Here is a 17,039-nt window from a genome sequence, read left to right on the forward strand (position 1 = left end):
TAAGTGTTAGTAGAAGCAGGCGTAGCCTAAGTGTGAGTTCTGTGGTTGACACATTTTAAAGTAGCCTAGTCAGGTCATTAACATGCAGCAACAACATGTCACATAAGGGATGTTACTGTATCTAAATAGAAAATGGTCTAAAGTCAGAATACTGTAGTTGCATTTCTTTATATGAGGAGTGGACCTACATGTTTTACAAGAGACAACATGTGACCCATTCCCATCACTCCTCATCAGCTGCATCAAAGGGGTACTGAAAGTTCCAGAACAGATGAAAGGGGAGTATCTTTGGTACCAGTGTTCGAGACTAGAGCTCTCCCTACTGACATCTCAACATTACTGCAGCCTCCAGGCTTCATATATCCCTACAAGTCCAATGAAAATAGACAAATTGAAGATAAAATAACATTTGAAAATGTAAATATATATATATATATATAGAATAAACCAGGCACACATGTGAAAATACTGTGTTATTGGGAGTTATATTGAACTGGTGTTTGAATTGAGCGAACAAGTGAGCTCAGCTAGCTTGTTAGCTACATGAAGTGGCTGTTATTCAGTGATAAACAAGCATTTATGTGCATCACACAGCTACTCTGAATGTATTGGATTGTGAACAATATGATGTGCTGCCGCTGAATTACAGCAAGACCCCATAGTTAGCTAGTGAGCTAGTTAGTTAGCTGACATTTAGCTATCAACATTAGCTAGCTAGAAACAACAGACAACAGTGAGCTGTCATTATGACAAGGCCAAGGCAAGCTGCTCTGAATGTCCACTGGGTTCTTGTGTGAAAGAGATGTCTTCAGCTCACTGATCTTCAGAACAACGGACCCAAAGTGAACCCTGACATGCATATAACTAAGTCTGTCTTTCTGTCTGTTATTATTGTGTCCCATTGTGTCTGCTTGTTTTTTGTGTCTGCATGATGCAGACAAAAATGTATTATTTTTTTTACATAAAACCAATTGCATTGTTAGTTCAGGGCTTGTCATGAACCATTTTACAGTGACACCTGTTGTATTCGGTGCATGTGACAAATACAATTTGATTGGATTTGTGTGTAAAGTTACTGTGTACAGTCAGTAAGCAGTTTAGCACTTAGACAGGCGAGCCCCGGAGGCAATAAATTAGTAAAACCAAAAGCTTCCCTTGACTTGGAAGAGTTCCAGTGTTGTGTTGGATCATCATAGCCAGCTAGCTAATATAGCATCCCTCTGTTTGAGCAGGGTGTTTCAGTAGGCTAAACTAGATAGCTGCATTTGATAGCTATGTAAAAAAATATTTATATCTCTCCTGCTTCTCCTTCATTTTGGAAGTACTGTGTTTGTTCAAAACTGTTGTTTTTCTCTCTCTCTGAGTCAACTACTCACCACATTGTATGCACTGCTGTGCTATCTAGCTGTAGCTTATGCTTTCAGTACTAGATTGATTCTCTGACCCTTTTATTGGGTGGACAACATGTCAGTTCATGCAACAAGATCTCTGATAGGTTGGAGGATATCGTCCAGAAGTTGTCATAATTACTGTGTAAGTCTATGCAAGAGGTTGAGAACGATGAGCCTCCTAGGTTTGGTATTGAAATCAATATACACAGAGGAGGACAGAATCTAACTGTCCTCCAGCTACACCATGGTGCTAACCTACAGAATGCTGTCCACTGTAGAATATGGCCACGGTAGACCTTCATTGCAAAATAGTATGTTTTAATTATTTATTTGATGACATAATTTTATCTTAAAATGATTACTTTTTTAAATGTTAAAACATTTTATTTTCATGAAATAAATGAAATAAATATAATAAGTATGGTGCTCCCCTTCCTCCTCTGAGGAGCCTCCACTGTGTTACATGTCCCTGTCTGCCTCAACATACCGCTGGAGAGAAAAGAGGTGAGGAGGGAGGGGGGGGGGGGTGTAGAGACAGTCAGATTTCTGACAGACAGACACACACACACACAGAGCAATGTCCACGTTTACAGTAGAAAGCTCAGATAGTGACCTTCAACCCTTTTAGTACACTCCCTTTGTGGAAGTATCCCTTTGGCCAATCAGGAGCAAGCTGGATGGACTTCTGAGCATCTGAAGTCAGAGGAGTAGATCTCCAAACACCCTTAGCTGTAGCAATTATTCCCAAAGAACCAGAGAGAGAGAGAGAGAGAGAGAGAGAGAGAGATAGAGATGGAAGAGAGAAAGAAAAGGAAGAGCGAGAGAGTGGGGAGAGATGGAAAGAGGAGCGAGAGAGCGACAGGGGGCGATAGAGAGAGAGATTGATGGGAGTATAGTGGTATTTTGTGTTGTGTACCTGTTCTGTTTGGGGTCATTGGTTAGAGGTCAAGCTTTAAGGTGCTGTGTATTGTTGGAGCAAGATGTACATATAGGGCGAAACATAATACTGTACCACAAGAGAAAGATACACTTAGAGTGCATTTGCCATTCTGGTAAAATGCATTGTCTATTGTATAGGACAGGAAACCAAAGTAAGGCCATGAGAGCATAGGACAGCTGGACATACCAAGGTCAGAGGGACACACAAAGGAGGGGGTCAGCCAAATGACCAACGGATGGACTATAGACATAGGGCATATATTTTTAGGACATGAAGAGAAGAGACACATAGTCTACTTGTCCTAATAAGGACAGACATACCAAAGAACACACCAAGCTAAACTTAAGGATAAGATGGGCATGTATTTTTTTGGGGACATGAAGAGGTCCTGTCACCATTATAACTTAACTAAAAGCAGATATGGGCGTTATTGGGCGTGAACAAGCAGGATGCACAGATTGGGATATAATGGTGGCAGATGGACTGAGGGAAGTACCTTCATTTGCATGTGGGATGGACTCATATGTTGTATGTGTGTAAAAACAGAGTGTTCCACAGACCATCTAGGCTTCTGATATGTTTGACATATTCACGACAGGAGGGTCTGCTTGGGTGGGATATTCACGACAGGAGGGTCTGCTTGGGTGGGATATTCACGACAGGAGGGTCTGCTTGGGTGGGATATTCACGACAGGAGGGTCTGCTTGGGTGGGATATTCACGACAGGAGGGTCTGCTTGGGTGGGATATTCACGACAGGAGGGTCTGTTCGGGTGAATATATAGGAAGCGGAAGAACTGACCCGATTTGGCTGGGTTCAACTGCAAAATAAATCCTGCGATAATTCACGGCTACCGCTCCTGTTGAAAGAAGGGGACTGAACGGGTGAATAAATAGGAAGCGGAAGAACTCTGACCTGATTTGGCTGGGTTCAACTGCAAAATAAATCCTATAGGATAATACCGGCTTATGTAGAGGAAGTAAATTAAGTTAGGAGGTAAAACTATAGGTCATTTTAGGTAAAACGAAGGGTATGCGTGAAAAATCCTATAGGATAATACCGGATTATGTAGAGGAAGTGAATTAACCTTTTGTGACTAGCAATCCTGGATCCGGGAGCGTAATCATAGCCTCAAACAAATTAGCATAACGCAGCGGACATAAATACCCCTAGAAAATGTTCCTATTCATGAAAATCGCAAATCAAATATATTGAAACACAAGCTTAGCCTTTTGTTAATCACACTGTCATCTCAGATTTTCAAAATATGCTTTACAGCCAACGCTAGACAACGCTAGCATTTGTGTAAGTTTATCATGGCATAATGCTATGCTAGGCTCTGCTGGCAGCAGGCAACATTTTCACGAAAATAAGAAAAGCAATCAAATTAAATAATTTACCTTTGAAGAACTTCGGATGTTTTCACTCAGGAGACTCCCAGTTAGATAGCAAATGTTCCTTTTTTCCAAAAATATCATTTTTGTAGGCGAAATAGCTCCTGTTTGTTCATCATGCTTGGCTGAGAAATCGACCGGAAAATGCTATCACTACAACGGCAAACTTTTTTTCTCCAAATTAGCTCCATAATATCGACAGAAACATGGCAAACGTTGTCTAGAATCAGTCCTCAAGGTGTTTTTAACATATATATTCGATAATATATCCGTCGAGGCAATTGGTTTCTCATAAGAAGCGATTGGAAAAATGGCTACCTCAGTATTTTCCGCAAGATTTTCTGCGGGAGACACCATGTGACCACTTGCTAAATGTGGTCCCTTACGTCTATTCTTCAACATAAATGCGTAAAAAGACGTCACAATGCTGTAGACACCTTGGGGAATACGTAGAAAACGTAGGCTCATTCGTAGCTCATTCACAGCCATATAAGGAGTCATTGGCATGAGGCGGTTTTAAAAAATGCGGCACTTCCTGATTGGATTTTTATCTGGGTTTCGCCTGTAACATCAGTTCTGTTGCACTCACAGACAATATCTTTGCAGTTTTGGAAACGTCAGAGTGTTTTCTATCCAAAGGTGTCAATTATATGCATAGTTGAGCATCTTTTAGTGACAAAATATCTTGTTTAAAACGGGAACGTTTTTATCCAAAAATTTAAATATCGCCCCCTAGTCGCAAGAAGTCAGTAGGTAATAAACTATAGTTTGTTTTAGGTCAAACGAAGGGTGTGTGTGAATGAGAATGTTCTGTGGTGAAAGGAAGAAGAACAGGTTGTGTGTGTGTCGTGCCAGAGGAGGTCCAGAGGAGGGACAGCGGAGTCTTTCTGTGACAGTAATAAATTAAGGGGAGGGACTCTTAACTATCGCTAGACAAAGGGAACGAAATCGATAAACATTGAGCAAAAGGAAAAAATAATGATAAGACATTGACGTGATAATGTGTTAAACGACCATTGTAAAAAATACAATAGGTGATAAAAAGAGGTATTAAACAAGGATAGAATATATGTTTTTTATTTATTTTACCTTTATTTAACTTGGCAAGTCAGTTAAGAACAAATTCTTATTTTCAATGACGGCCTAGGAACAGTGGGTTAACTGCCTGTTCAGGGGCAGAACGACAGATTTGTACCTTGTCAGCTCGGGGATTTGAACTTGCAACCTTCCGGTTACTAGTCCAATGCTCTAACCACTAGGCTAACGGATGCGAAGTAGGAAGAAAGAATTTTAAAATATCACGAGCCCTGTAAACGAAATAGGAGGAAAACAGCAGGCGACTCTGGCACTCTGTAGCAACAGAGGCTGCAATTTAAAAATAGCCTGAAGGACAGGAGAGACTTTGTTTCACTAAAACCATGAATCAGGAATTAAAAAGTAAGATAGGCTAAGAGAGAATATAGCAAGTGGATAAATAAAGAGATAAGAAAGTGTAGACATTATAAAGTAGGCTTTGATAGGAGAAATTAAGTGATGTGACTAATAAATTATTATCTGGGAAAGTGGGTAGCTCTACCTTGGAAAATAGTAAATAAAAGGTGTATAATGCGATGGGAGTGTTTAGGAAAAATAAATAGTGGCATGGCAACAAACGGACTGTTTCTCCCCAGCATACAGAGATAGCCGAATTTAATAAAGCCATGGAGTCGCTGCAAATGTATTAAAACAAAAAAACAGAAATATCTTATTTAGATAAGTATTCAGACCTTTTGCTTTGACTCGAAATTGAACTCAGCTGCATCCTGTTTCTATTAATCATCCTTGAGATGTTTCTACAACTTGATTGGAGCCCACCTCTGGTAAATTCAATTAATTGGACATGATTTGGAAAGGCCCACGCCTGTCTATGAGGTCCCACAGTTGACAGTGCATGTCAGAGCAACATTCATTAAGGTCGAAGGATTTGTCTCTAGGACTCCGAGACAGGATTGTGCTGAGGCACAGATCTGGGGAAGGGTTCCAAAACATTTCTGTATTTTTGAAGGTCCAAGAACACAGTGGTATCCATCATTCTTAAATAGAAGAAGTTTAGAACCACCAAGACTCTTCCTAGAGCTGGCCACCTGACCAAACTGATCAATCGGGGGAGAAGGGCCTTGGTCAGCGAGGCGAACCCGATGGAGCTCCAGAGTTCGTCTGTGGAGATGGGAGAGCCTTCAAGAAGGACAGCCATCTCTGCAGCACTCCACCAATCAGGCCTTTATGGTAGAGTGGCCATATGGAAGCCAATGGCATATGAAAGCCTGCTTGGAGTTTGTCAAAAGGCTCCTAAAGACTCTCAGACCATGAGAAACAAGATTATCTGGTCTGATGAAACCAAGATTGAACCCTTTGGCCTGAATGCCAAGCGTCCCGTCTGGAGGAAAACAGGCACCATCCCTAAAGGGATGCATTGTGGTGGCAGCATCATGCTGAGGGGATATTTTTCAGCGGCACGGACTGGGAGACTAGTCAGGATCGAGGGAAAGATGAATGGAGAAAAGTACAGAGAGATCCTCGATGAAAACCAGCTCCAGAGGGCTCAGGTCCTCAGACTGGGGTGAAGGTTCAACCTTCCAATAGGACAAGGACCCTAAGCACACAGCCAAGACAAAGCAGAAGTTACTTCGGGAGAAATCTCAATGTCCTTGAGTGGCCCAGCCAGAGCCCGGACTTGAACCTGATCGAACATCCCTGGAGAGACCTGAAAATATCTGTTCAGCGACGCTCCCCATCCAACATGACCAAGCTTGAGAACATCTGCAGATAAGAATGGGAGAAACTCCCCAAAAACAAGTGTGCCATGCTTGTAGCGTCATACCCAAGAAGACTCGAGGCTGTAATCGCTGCCAAAGGTGCTTTGACAAAGTACTGATTAAAGGGTCTGAATACTTATGTAAATGTGATATTGCCGTTTTTTTTTATTTATACATTTGCAAAATTGTCTAAAAACCTTTTTTGCTTTAGCATTATGGGGCTTTGTGTGTAGATTGATGAGGAGAGAACTATTTCATCAATTTGAGAAAAAGTTTGAAACATCACAACATGTGGAAAAAGTCAAGGGGTCTGAATACTTTCTGAATGCACTGTAAAATATAACTGGAACTCAAGGTTTCCTACGTCAGGAATACAACATTTTTCAATGTAAAAATATATATATAAAAATGTTAAGGTCCCTTTCTAATTCATCATAGTTTAAAAGTCATAACTGACCCTAGATCAGAACTCCTACTCTAAGTGTGAATAGAGTCGTCCTGTGGCTCAGTTGGTACAGCATGGAGCATGGGTTCCATTTCTGCTGGGACTTCCCATACGAAAAATATATTCAGGCATGACTGTAATGACTGTGTGAATTTGGACAAAAGTGTCTACCAGAGGGAATATATTATTAAATACAATTACAAACTGGGTAGTTTTGGCCCTGGATGCTGATTGGCTGAAACAGCATTTCAGAAGTCTATACTGTATATCAGACAATATACCACGGGTATGACGTAAAAATACTTGTTTACTGTTCTATTTATGTTGTTAACCAGTTTAAAATAAGCCGTGGAACAGTATGTTGGTCATATAACACAAACCCCTGAAGTGCCTTGTTGTCATTATAAAGTTAAGCAATAAGGCCTGAGGAGGTGTGGTATATGGCCAATATACTACCTCTAAGGGCTGTTCTTATGCACAATGCAACGCGGAGTGCTTGGATGCACCACAAACAGCGAGGTGCCTTATTTTAAACTGGTTACCAATGTACTTAGACCAGTAAACACAAATGTTAATACCCATGGTATACGGTCTGGTATACCACGCCGGTCAGCCAATCAGCATTCACAGCTCAAACCACCCAGTTTATAATGGTCAATATTCCACACCTCCACATGCATTATATCACTTAGTTTAAATATACAGGTCAAGATATACAAGGTTTTTGTCAAACTTGTTCTGTTCAGGTCTTCTTCTTTCTGGGATTGCTGTGTTCAGGTCTTCTTCTTTCTGGGTTTGCTGTGTTCAGGTCTTCTTGGTTCTGGGTTTATAGTGTTTGGGTCTTCTTGGTTCAGGGTTTGTTGACTGTACTGTAGAGAACACAGGAGTCCTCCTCAGCTGCTTGTGCTGCTGCGTGTCTGAAGAGAGAAACAAAAATGAAACAAAGACAGTGTCCCAAATGGTGTCACCCTATAGGGCTCTGTCTAAAGTAGTGCACTAATTAGGGAATAGGGTGCCATTTGGAACAGAAGAACAATTCCTCAAAACCATCATCACATCACTCCCTCATTATAGACATATCATAGTAATTGTCCTGAGATGTCCATTGTTGGGTTCATAGTTTGACTTCATAGTGGTCACAAAGGGTCAACCGTTTTGCTTATTGATGACATCTCCTACAATAAACTGCAGCATATGAATGACCTTAATGCAGAATATGCTCACCGGGTGGCAGCAATAGGGAGGTTGAATTTCACAGCAGCGTACGGGACATCCTCATCCTCTTTCTGGGGTTGAGGCACTTGGACGGTGGAGTACAGAGACAATTCCTGGTTTTTGGGACGAGAGAAGTGGACGCTGGCGTAGTGAACATCATCCTGGATGTCTGTGTCAGCTGTCTGTGCTGCAGTAGAGTTCATGGCCATGTTTGAGACGTTGTCAAACACTGGACTAGTGTCTCCCTGATGGAGAGAGAGGACACACAACATGAGGAGTGGAAATGTTCCACAAAGAATACAGTCATCACAGTCTCCTTCTGATTCCAACAGACTCACCTGTCCAACGTCTGCTGTGTCTCTTGTGTTGGTGGGTTTGGAGGCATTCTTCCTGTTTTGCACATTAATTAATAAATACATTACTTCATAAATGAAGTTAACAACAAATCAGAGGGCTACATTTAAATAATGAACAACATGATAATATGCATTTTCACTCACCTGAACCACATGAGTCCAGAGAGACAGAGGATGAGAACCAGAACAACCACTATGATTCCTACAGCTGCAGTCAGAACTGAGGTTTGTTTCCCTATAATAAAATATGGATGATATGAGAACATGGCATTATATAATAAACTAAAATGAACTATAATACAGGACATTAATACAATACTTGTTACAGGTCAGAGTCACTGAACTGCCCTCCACTATTTCACCAGAGGTGAACTAAAACTTACTAAAACTATCACTCACTAAACTAAAACTATCACTCACTTATCTAAAACTCTCACTTACTAAAACTATCACTCACTTATCTAAAACTCTCACTTACACAAAACATGAACAATAATAATACACTTTAGGACTTGAGTGTCTCTACTAAACTATTCTTCAAGTGTCTGAGGTACTGAACATTGTCACTATAGACATGCATATATCTATGACGTTGTCTGTCATTTCTATGTAATGATGAATATGTAGAGATAAAGCAGTAATACTCTTCTCATTGATATAAAGTTTTTGATGCTTTCTAAGTAGAATAGTAGATTAATTCATACTTACACACTGCAGGAGAGTGGAGGTCCTCATGGTGTTCTACAGTACAGGAGTAACTGTCCACAGAATGACCCAACACTACTAGGGTATTACTAGAGTATTGTTGGGAAGTGGGCTCATCTAGACGCTGTCCGTTCTTGTACCAGATGTAGGTGGGGTTGTCAGTCAGAGTACAGGTGGTGCTACAGGTCAGTGTCTTCTGTCCCTCTGCAGCAGGAGTCACCTTCACCTGCAGACCTGAAACAATATGTATAAAACCACATACACCTCTGTGTTAACAGGATGGTTCATATATTCATCCTGTAATTCATTATGATTTACAGTTGTATCATACAGTGTAGTATTACCTGTGACAGACAGAGTTGTTCCTGGGAAACTATGACCCCATTCAATGTTGTTTGCTTTAAAAGTGAAGCGATACTCAGCTGAGTCCTCCTCTCTCAGATCTGTGATTCTCAGGGTGAAGGGACCTCTGTATGTTCCAGTGTACTCCACACGACCTGCATACCCTGGGTCTGTGGTTAGGTCTTCAGGTGTCGACTTATCACTTCTAAACCAGAATGATGATGTGGCGTAATAATAACCAACATAAGTACAGGATATGTCCACTGTTGACCCCTTCAAGACACAGATTCTCCTCTTGGTGTAAGTCACTCTGTTGCAGCTCTGACCCTGAACACCTGAAACACAGTGACATAACAAGAGGTCAACAGATTGTATTCTCAGTTCTATCTAGAAATGCTAACATTTCTCATATTACAAAATGAAACCAACACAGATATACATTGTATACAGTTTTACAGTGATGTATTAGGGATTTATTTAGTTTTTGTTTAGGGGAGGATTGTGTGTTTTTTTACATTCAGTCCAGGATTTCCACATCCGGCTTCTTCACCTGCGGAATCATCTGAGAACAGCCACCCAGACAGCTGATGAAACCGAGGAGTAATTCTGTCTGTGATAAAGCCATTTTGTTGGGAAAACCTCAGTCTGATTGGCTGAGCCTGGCTCCCCAGTGGGTGGGCCTATGCCCTCCCAAGCCCACCCATGGTTGTGGCCCTGCCCAGTCATGTGAAATCCATAGATTAGGACCTAATGAATATACAGTATTTCAACTGACTGATTACCTTGTATGAACTGTAACTCAGTAAAATGGTTGAAATTGTTGCACGTTGCGTTTATATGTTTGTTCAGTATAATTGTATATGTATTTATGTAAAACATAGGGACCACAATGGATATAAGTCCCCAACTTTATTGTACAATCCTTTAAAACAACAATCCTGGTCACTTAAAATAATATGGTTTATATATGTATTTCTTTAACTGACAAATAAAATCAATCAGTCAATCAATCCAAACTGAGCAGCAGCCATTTGATGAACGGAAAGAGACATTAGTTACAAAACACCAACAAGTTGAATGACATTCAGAGATTGTCAGGCCTTCAATACTGGGTAAGACTACAAGGTAGGGAGGGATGTATTCTCTGTTTGTCCAGATTTACATTGTCTATTTATTGTGGTGTTGAAAACACAAACCATGACATTGAAGTGCCTGAAGTCAGTATGCTTTGTTTATTGGTTGTGTGCTGCATTGGAACAGAAACCTGTTGGTGGAAAATGTGTTGCATATATTTTGTATATGATCGCAGTGTAATAGAACAGGCAGGGTGAGCTTGTCTGTGGTGGTCGGGAACCCTCAACCTTCTGGCCCGTAGCCCTGCGTGGCATCGATCAGGCCACAAAAGCAGGCTAAAGTGGCAAAGTCGGTATTCACGTTTATAAATGCAGGTCGCTACAGTTATTCTGATTTGTGGTCGAAAATATTATTTTGAGTTAATTCTATGAGGGGGAGGGTGTTCAATTTATTTTACAGTACAAGGGGAGGGTCAAGTGAAAATATTTTACACTTTGAAGACCAGTCCTGTCCCGTTCCACAGTAAATTTCAATCTGTCCCTTATTAATAAATAAACACTCACAAACTGCAGGAGAATGGAGATCCTCATGGCCTTTTACAGTACAGGAGTAACTGTCTTCATAGTTACTGGAGACTGGGTCTTTGTACTGGGGGGAGGTGCTCTCATCTAGATGTTGTCCGTTCTTGTACCAGATATAGATGGGGTTGTCAGTCAGAGTACAGGTGGTGCTACAGGACAGTGTCTTATACTCTGAACTCCATTTAGGAGTCACCTCCACCTGAGAACCTGAATTAAAGGAGAGCAAAAAAAGAGTATATGGTTCAGAATTGGTTTGAGTTAATTATTAACATCACGACTCTTCAAACCTTTATAATGTGCTATGCAGTGTTACCTGTGACAGCCAAAGATGTTCCAGGGAAACTGTACCCCCATCTTGCCTTATCAGTTGTAAATCTGAACTTGTACTCAGTTGAGTCACTTTCTCTCAGGTCTGTGATTCTCAGGGTGGAGTCCTTTTCTGTTTGTCGATGGTATTCCACACGATCTGCATACTCTGGGTTCAGGCTCAGGTCTTTAGTGACACCAGACTCCCATTTGTTGAACCAGGACACTTCTGTGACGTTATGCCAACTGGGATGTGTGTAAAAGCAGGATATGTCCACTGTTGACCCTTTCAAAGCACAGATACTCTGATGGGTGTAAGTCACATTCATACAGCTCTCACCCACAACACCTGAAACAAAATGTAGGTGATCAATTCCTGAAACCAAAATGAGACTCAATGTTTTAGATGTATTGGACAGGTTCATAAAAAGTTTCAAACAAAATAAATACATGTACATACATCTATAAAACTGTTTATCATTCCAATGTATATTGTTAAGAATACTGATAGAGAAAGTAATACCATTCTTATTGGTTCTAAATTATACTACATAAAATACTAGTTTCATTCATACTCACACACTGCAGGAGAATGGAGATCCTCATGGCCTTTTACAGCACAGGAGTAACTGTCTGAATAATAACTATTGACAGAGTATTGATGGGAAGTGGGCTTATTTATATGTTGTCCGTTCTTGTACCAGATGTAGGTGGGGTTGTCAGTCAGAGTACAGGTGGTGCTACAGGTCAGTGTCTTATCCTGATGTCCACCAGTCACCTTCACCTGAAGAACTGGAGAAAAAACAATATCACTGTAAATCCCTTTATCACTGACTTATCACTCTAATACAAAGATGGAAGAAATCCTATGTTATACAGACTATTGTACATACACACCACAACAATTGTCAGAACTAATTGTAATTGAACATAAAACACCTTTACTGTACCTGTGACAGACAAAGGTACTCCAAGTTTGCCAGTAAATGTCCCTCCTTCCTGATCTGTTATGAATCTGAACTTGTACGTAGCTGAGTCTCTCTCTCTCAGGTCTGTGATTCTCAGGGTACAGTCTTTCTTCTTATCTCCATGATACTCCAGACGACCTGCATACTCTGGATCCTGACCTAGGTCTTCAGTCTCAATTTTAGTGAACCAGAAGGTTGATGTGACTTTATGACCACTGGGATATCTGAAAGAGCAGGTCAGCTCCACTGTTGACCCCTTCAAGGCACAGATACTCTGATTGGTGTATGTCACACTCCATCCATCCTGACCCAGTACAACTGAAACACACAGTCACACAACACAACATCTATTAAATGAAAATGAATACAAAAATGGCTCTCACTAACAGTATTGTTTGTCCACATTTTGTTGCCATAGTTTCTGAGTTGGATGTGAATGGAAACCACAGATAAGCATCTCTCAATGAGGAGTAGAAGACCAATATATAAAGTGAAGTAGATATGCCAAACAGAACAATATTATGACTCTTAACCTTTTAGACATGTTGATAAATTGAAACACAGGGCAACTAAAACAGTTATGAAAGGGACCATACCTGCTACAGACCAGAGAAAGACCACCAACACACTTCCTGCTGTTCTCAAGGACATTGTTGCATCTCCCACCCTGCAGTCTTAGAAACATAAACATTTCACTCTATAGCTGGTGAATAACTACGTAGTAATCATCATATCATCAACAACAACAACTTATTGAACAGACCTGTATTACTGTAAACACATATTTCTACATTGATCGTTCTGAAGCTGTTTTATTCTCAGAACCCCAAATATAGGAGGATAAATGTTCAATCCTCTACGGTCCATCAAGCTGTACAGCAGCCTAAAGACTGATGACAAGGTTCAATATAGCACCTATCCCCAAGCTGTGAGGATAAACAGCAAGTGATTCAAACACACACACACACTGTCTGTAGTGAAGGCCCATGGAGTCTGTATCAAAGTCTAGAGAGTTGGTTGTTATGGATGTTAAAAAAAGTTAAAACACACATCCTACACAGTATAGATGTCAACCCTACTCCCTATCAGTCTGGTCCTAAAGGGCCCTCAGATAAATCCACTGTGTCACACAATCACCCACACCGGGCGAGACACTTTATGAATACTGGCCCTGATGTAACAACCAAAACACAGCTCAAAACATAACGAGAAGTAAAATGATACATTACCCTCAAGTATATGACTTATGACTAAATACAAATAACCAGAAACTATATTTCAAGATATTGTCAAGAGTACTTACAGAGTGAAGTGAAGAGGAGAGGTCTTGTACAGTGAGTCAACTGTCTGGTAGTGAGTGAAAACAAGAAGTAAGTGTTGAAACCTTATAAAAGCAGTCAGAACACAAGTAGTGGATGCAGAACTGTCCTTCCTGTTTAGTAAAGACATTAACATGGCAACCAGACCAACACACCAGAAAAGGGCTGTTACTGTAATAGAACAGAAATGGTGTAAAAGACAAGTCTGGGCATATATTTATTTTATTTAAAAAATGTGTCAATTTTCACTGTGGTCTTTTATACTACAGACAGAACCATGTAAACAATGTGTTGACTATACTATTTATAACATTATCATTTTAATGACCTACCTTGCCCTTCTGAGTTCTGTATATACAGGTCAAAGTTCATTGATGTTATTCAATTAGAACCCATTCAATTTAAACACCCAGGACCATCACTCCTAATTAGCTGCATCAAAGTGGTACTGAAGGTTCAGTGTTCTAGACTAGAGCTCCACCTACTGGCATCTCAACATTACTGCAGCCTCCAGTCATCATGATGTCCTCATTCATTTGGGAAGTAATGGTCATAAAATGAATGATGTTCCTGTCATTCCAAGATATTGAGCCCTGCCCATGTCTCTTTGCTTAATAAAGGGTTATATTTTGTGCCTACAACCCATTGCGACGATTTTGATGTTAAGGTAAACATGTTCAAGTTTTTTAGAAACATCCGTTTAAGGGAATGCTTTAGCTCCCCTAATTCTGACTTTTTTATTAGACCACTCACAGAACAGCTCCCCTCCTTTGTAAAGGACACCTATCATTGAATCTCTTGATCCTCTCCCTGAGAATACCTTGTTAGTTATTTTTGACGTTGAGTCGTTATACACAAATATTCCACACGAGGGCGGTATCGAAGTTATGGAACATTTTCTTCTGCAACGTGACCCTAATGGACTACCTTCCAGTGCATGCATTATAACATTGGCTGAAATAGTACTCACACATAACTATTTCATGTTTCTGAATGATTTCTTTATTCAGACGAAGGGTCCTGCTATGGGATCCCCCATGGCTCCTAACTATGCTACTTTGTATGTGGGTTACATGGAGAAACAGTCTATTTTCAATCCTCTCAAAAATGTTTTCTTGCCTCACATCATTATTTGGAAACGGTATATTGATGATATTTTTGTTCTATGGAGGAGTGATGCAAAACAGCTCCAGGCGTTTTCTGCTTTTCTTAACTCCTGTTCTGATCATTTGAGATTTACTATGCAATCTGATACACGTCAAATCACTTTTCTTGATCTTCTGATCTTGTGTGAAGATAATGTTCTATACACTGATCTTTACAGGAAGCCTACTGATCGTAAACAGTTTGTTGAGGGCTGATAGTTGTCACCCACTTCCCTTGAAAAATAGTTTGCCCTACAGCCAATTCTGTCGAATCAAAATAATTTGCAAAAAACAATCAGATTTCGACAGAAATATGGCTGAGACGCAAAGAAAGTTCAAGGAGAGGGGCTACAAAATGATCAGATTAATATTGACATTGAGAAAGAAAAAAAAAGACGCATTCTTGTGTTCTAACTACCCGCTATTCAAAGCGTTCTGAACAAATTAAGGGAATTTGTTCACAAACATTGGCACATTCTAAAATCCGATGATAGTCTCGGTAATGTGTTTTCGGACCTTCCCTTGGTCGTATTCTCGCGGGGCTCAGAGATCAATAGGTACACTCTGATTTACCACAACAAGATATTCCTGAACAACGTCTATTTGCGCCCCTACTGGATGGTAAATACAAAAGTAATGGCTGTGCTCAATGCAATGGCACTTATAAATATAGATCCTTCAAACACCCACAAACAGGGAAACAGATCCCAATTAAAGGTGTTATCACATGCTCCACTAAGGCAGTTATTTATTTTATAACTTGTCCTTGTGGTAAAAATGATGTGGGTAAAACAAAGCGCAAATTAAAAGTACGTATCTCAGAGCATCGTAGCACCATTAGGTGTAAAAACTTTACTTACCCAGTTGCGGCCCACTTCTTGGAGGCAGGCCACTCGATTTCGTCTCTGCGTTATATTGGCATCGAACATGTCACCCTCCCTAGGAGAGGGGGTGACCTTGATAATTTATTGTTAAAACGAGAGGCTGCCTGGATCTTTAACTTAAAGACCCTTGCTCCCTTCGGTCTCAACGTAGACTTTGATCTGAAGCCATTCTTGTGATTATTGTGACTTTGCCATTGTAACTGTTTAGAAGCTTGTGTAGTCAAATGAATTTATGATCGTATGCTCTCCATTTGTTGTTTGTATGCTGTTCTTTGTATGCCATTTTAATATTTGATAATTAACCAATGATATTAGGCCACTCTTGGCCATGATTACAGACACCTGTGTCTTTTGACACTACATAACCGAGTCATCCCGCAGTGTTTGTGATTACACCCTGGTGAAGACAGCTTGGCTGTCGAAACGTTGGTAATTACATTTTTGAATCTGAGCTCCTGGTGTGCGGATCTCTTTTATTTTCAAGTGTTCTACTCCCCTAGCCAGCACCTCTAGCCAGCACCTCGTCTAAATAGGTGTCTGTTTCTTTTTCTTCTAGATTGTTCCTTTCATTCCAGCCATTATAATGAGTCCATCTTCATATATACCAGCCTCCTCTGTTGTACAGTACTGGTAGAAGCTGTATCTAGGAGAGGCAGGAATGAACATCACCATAGCCTGCTGTACTAACTGTGTGGTCTATTGTAGTCTGCTGTCCATAAATATTGCCATTTAGTTATCAAAAGCAATGTACAGTTTTTGTGCATATATTTTACCTATGGGTGGTCCCGGGAATCAAACCCATAACGTTGCAGGTGCCATGTTCTACCAACTGAGCTACAGAGGAACATATTCTGAATAGTCTAATGTGCATATATAGATTTCTGATATGATTCAGGAGGCCTGTCAGGGGACAGACAGGAAAGTAGAACAGGGAAGTGACATCTGAAGTGCATCTAAACCAACAAAACCACAACCCACCATCACTGTCTCATGTTAATACTACTCCTACACACAACCCACCATCACTGTGTCTCATGTTAATACTACTCCTAAACACAACACACCATCACTGTGTCTCATGTTAGTACTACTCCTAAACACAACCCACCATCACTGTGTCTCATGTTAATACTACTCCTAAACACAACCCACCATCACTGTGTCTCATGTTTATACTAC

At 40.5% G+C, this 17,039-nt stretch overlaps 1 protein-coding gene across 20 annotated transcripts in view; it reads right to left on the minus strand.

Moving 5' to 3' along the window:
• Positions 1-5,168: 5,168 nt before the first annotated feature.
• Positions 5,169-17,039, minus strand: part of LOC109878241 (uncharacterized) — a 205,849-nt gene continuing 193,978 nt past the window's right edge. For all 20 annotated transcript variants that reach the window (XM_031820161.1, XM_031820149.1, XM_031820155.1 and 17 more), the window contains 6 exons: positions 9,586-9,918; positions 9,245-9,475; positions 8,681-8,771; positions 8,519-8,570; positions 8,190-8,425; positions 5,169-7,882 (listed from right to left, as the gene is read on the minus strand). In XM_031820161.1, the coding sequence (XP_031676021.1) occupies positions 7,816-7,882; positions 8,190-8,425; positions 8,519-8,570; positions 8,681-8,771; positions 9,245-9,475; positions 9,586-9,918 (1,010 nt within the window). In that variant the 3' untranslated portion in view covers positions 5,169-7,815. The remainder of the gene's footprint in view (positions 7,883-8,189; positions 8,426-8,518; positions 8,571-8,680; positions 8,772-9,244; positions 9,476-9,585; positions 9,919-17,039) is intronic.

This window comes from Oncorhynchus kisutch, unplaced genomic scaffold (genome assembly GCF_002021735.2).
Source record: "Oncorhynchus kisutch isolate 150728-3 unplaced genomic scaffold, Okis_V2 scaffold3072, whole genome shotgun sequence".
Taxonomy (NCBI): Eukaryota; Metazoa; Chordata; class Actinopteri; order Salmoniformes; family Salmonidae; genus Oncorhynchus; species Oncorhynchus kisutch.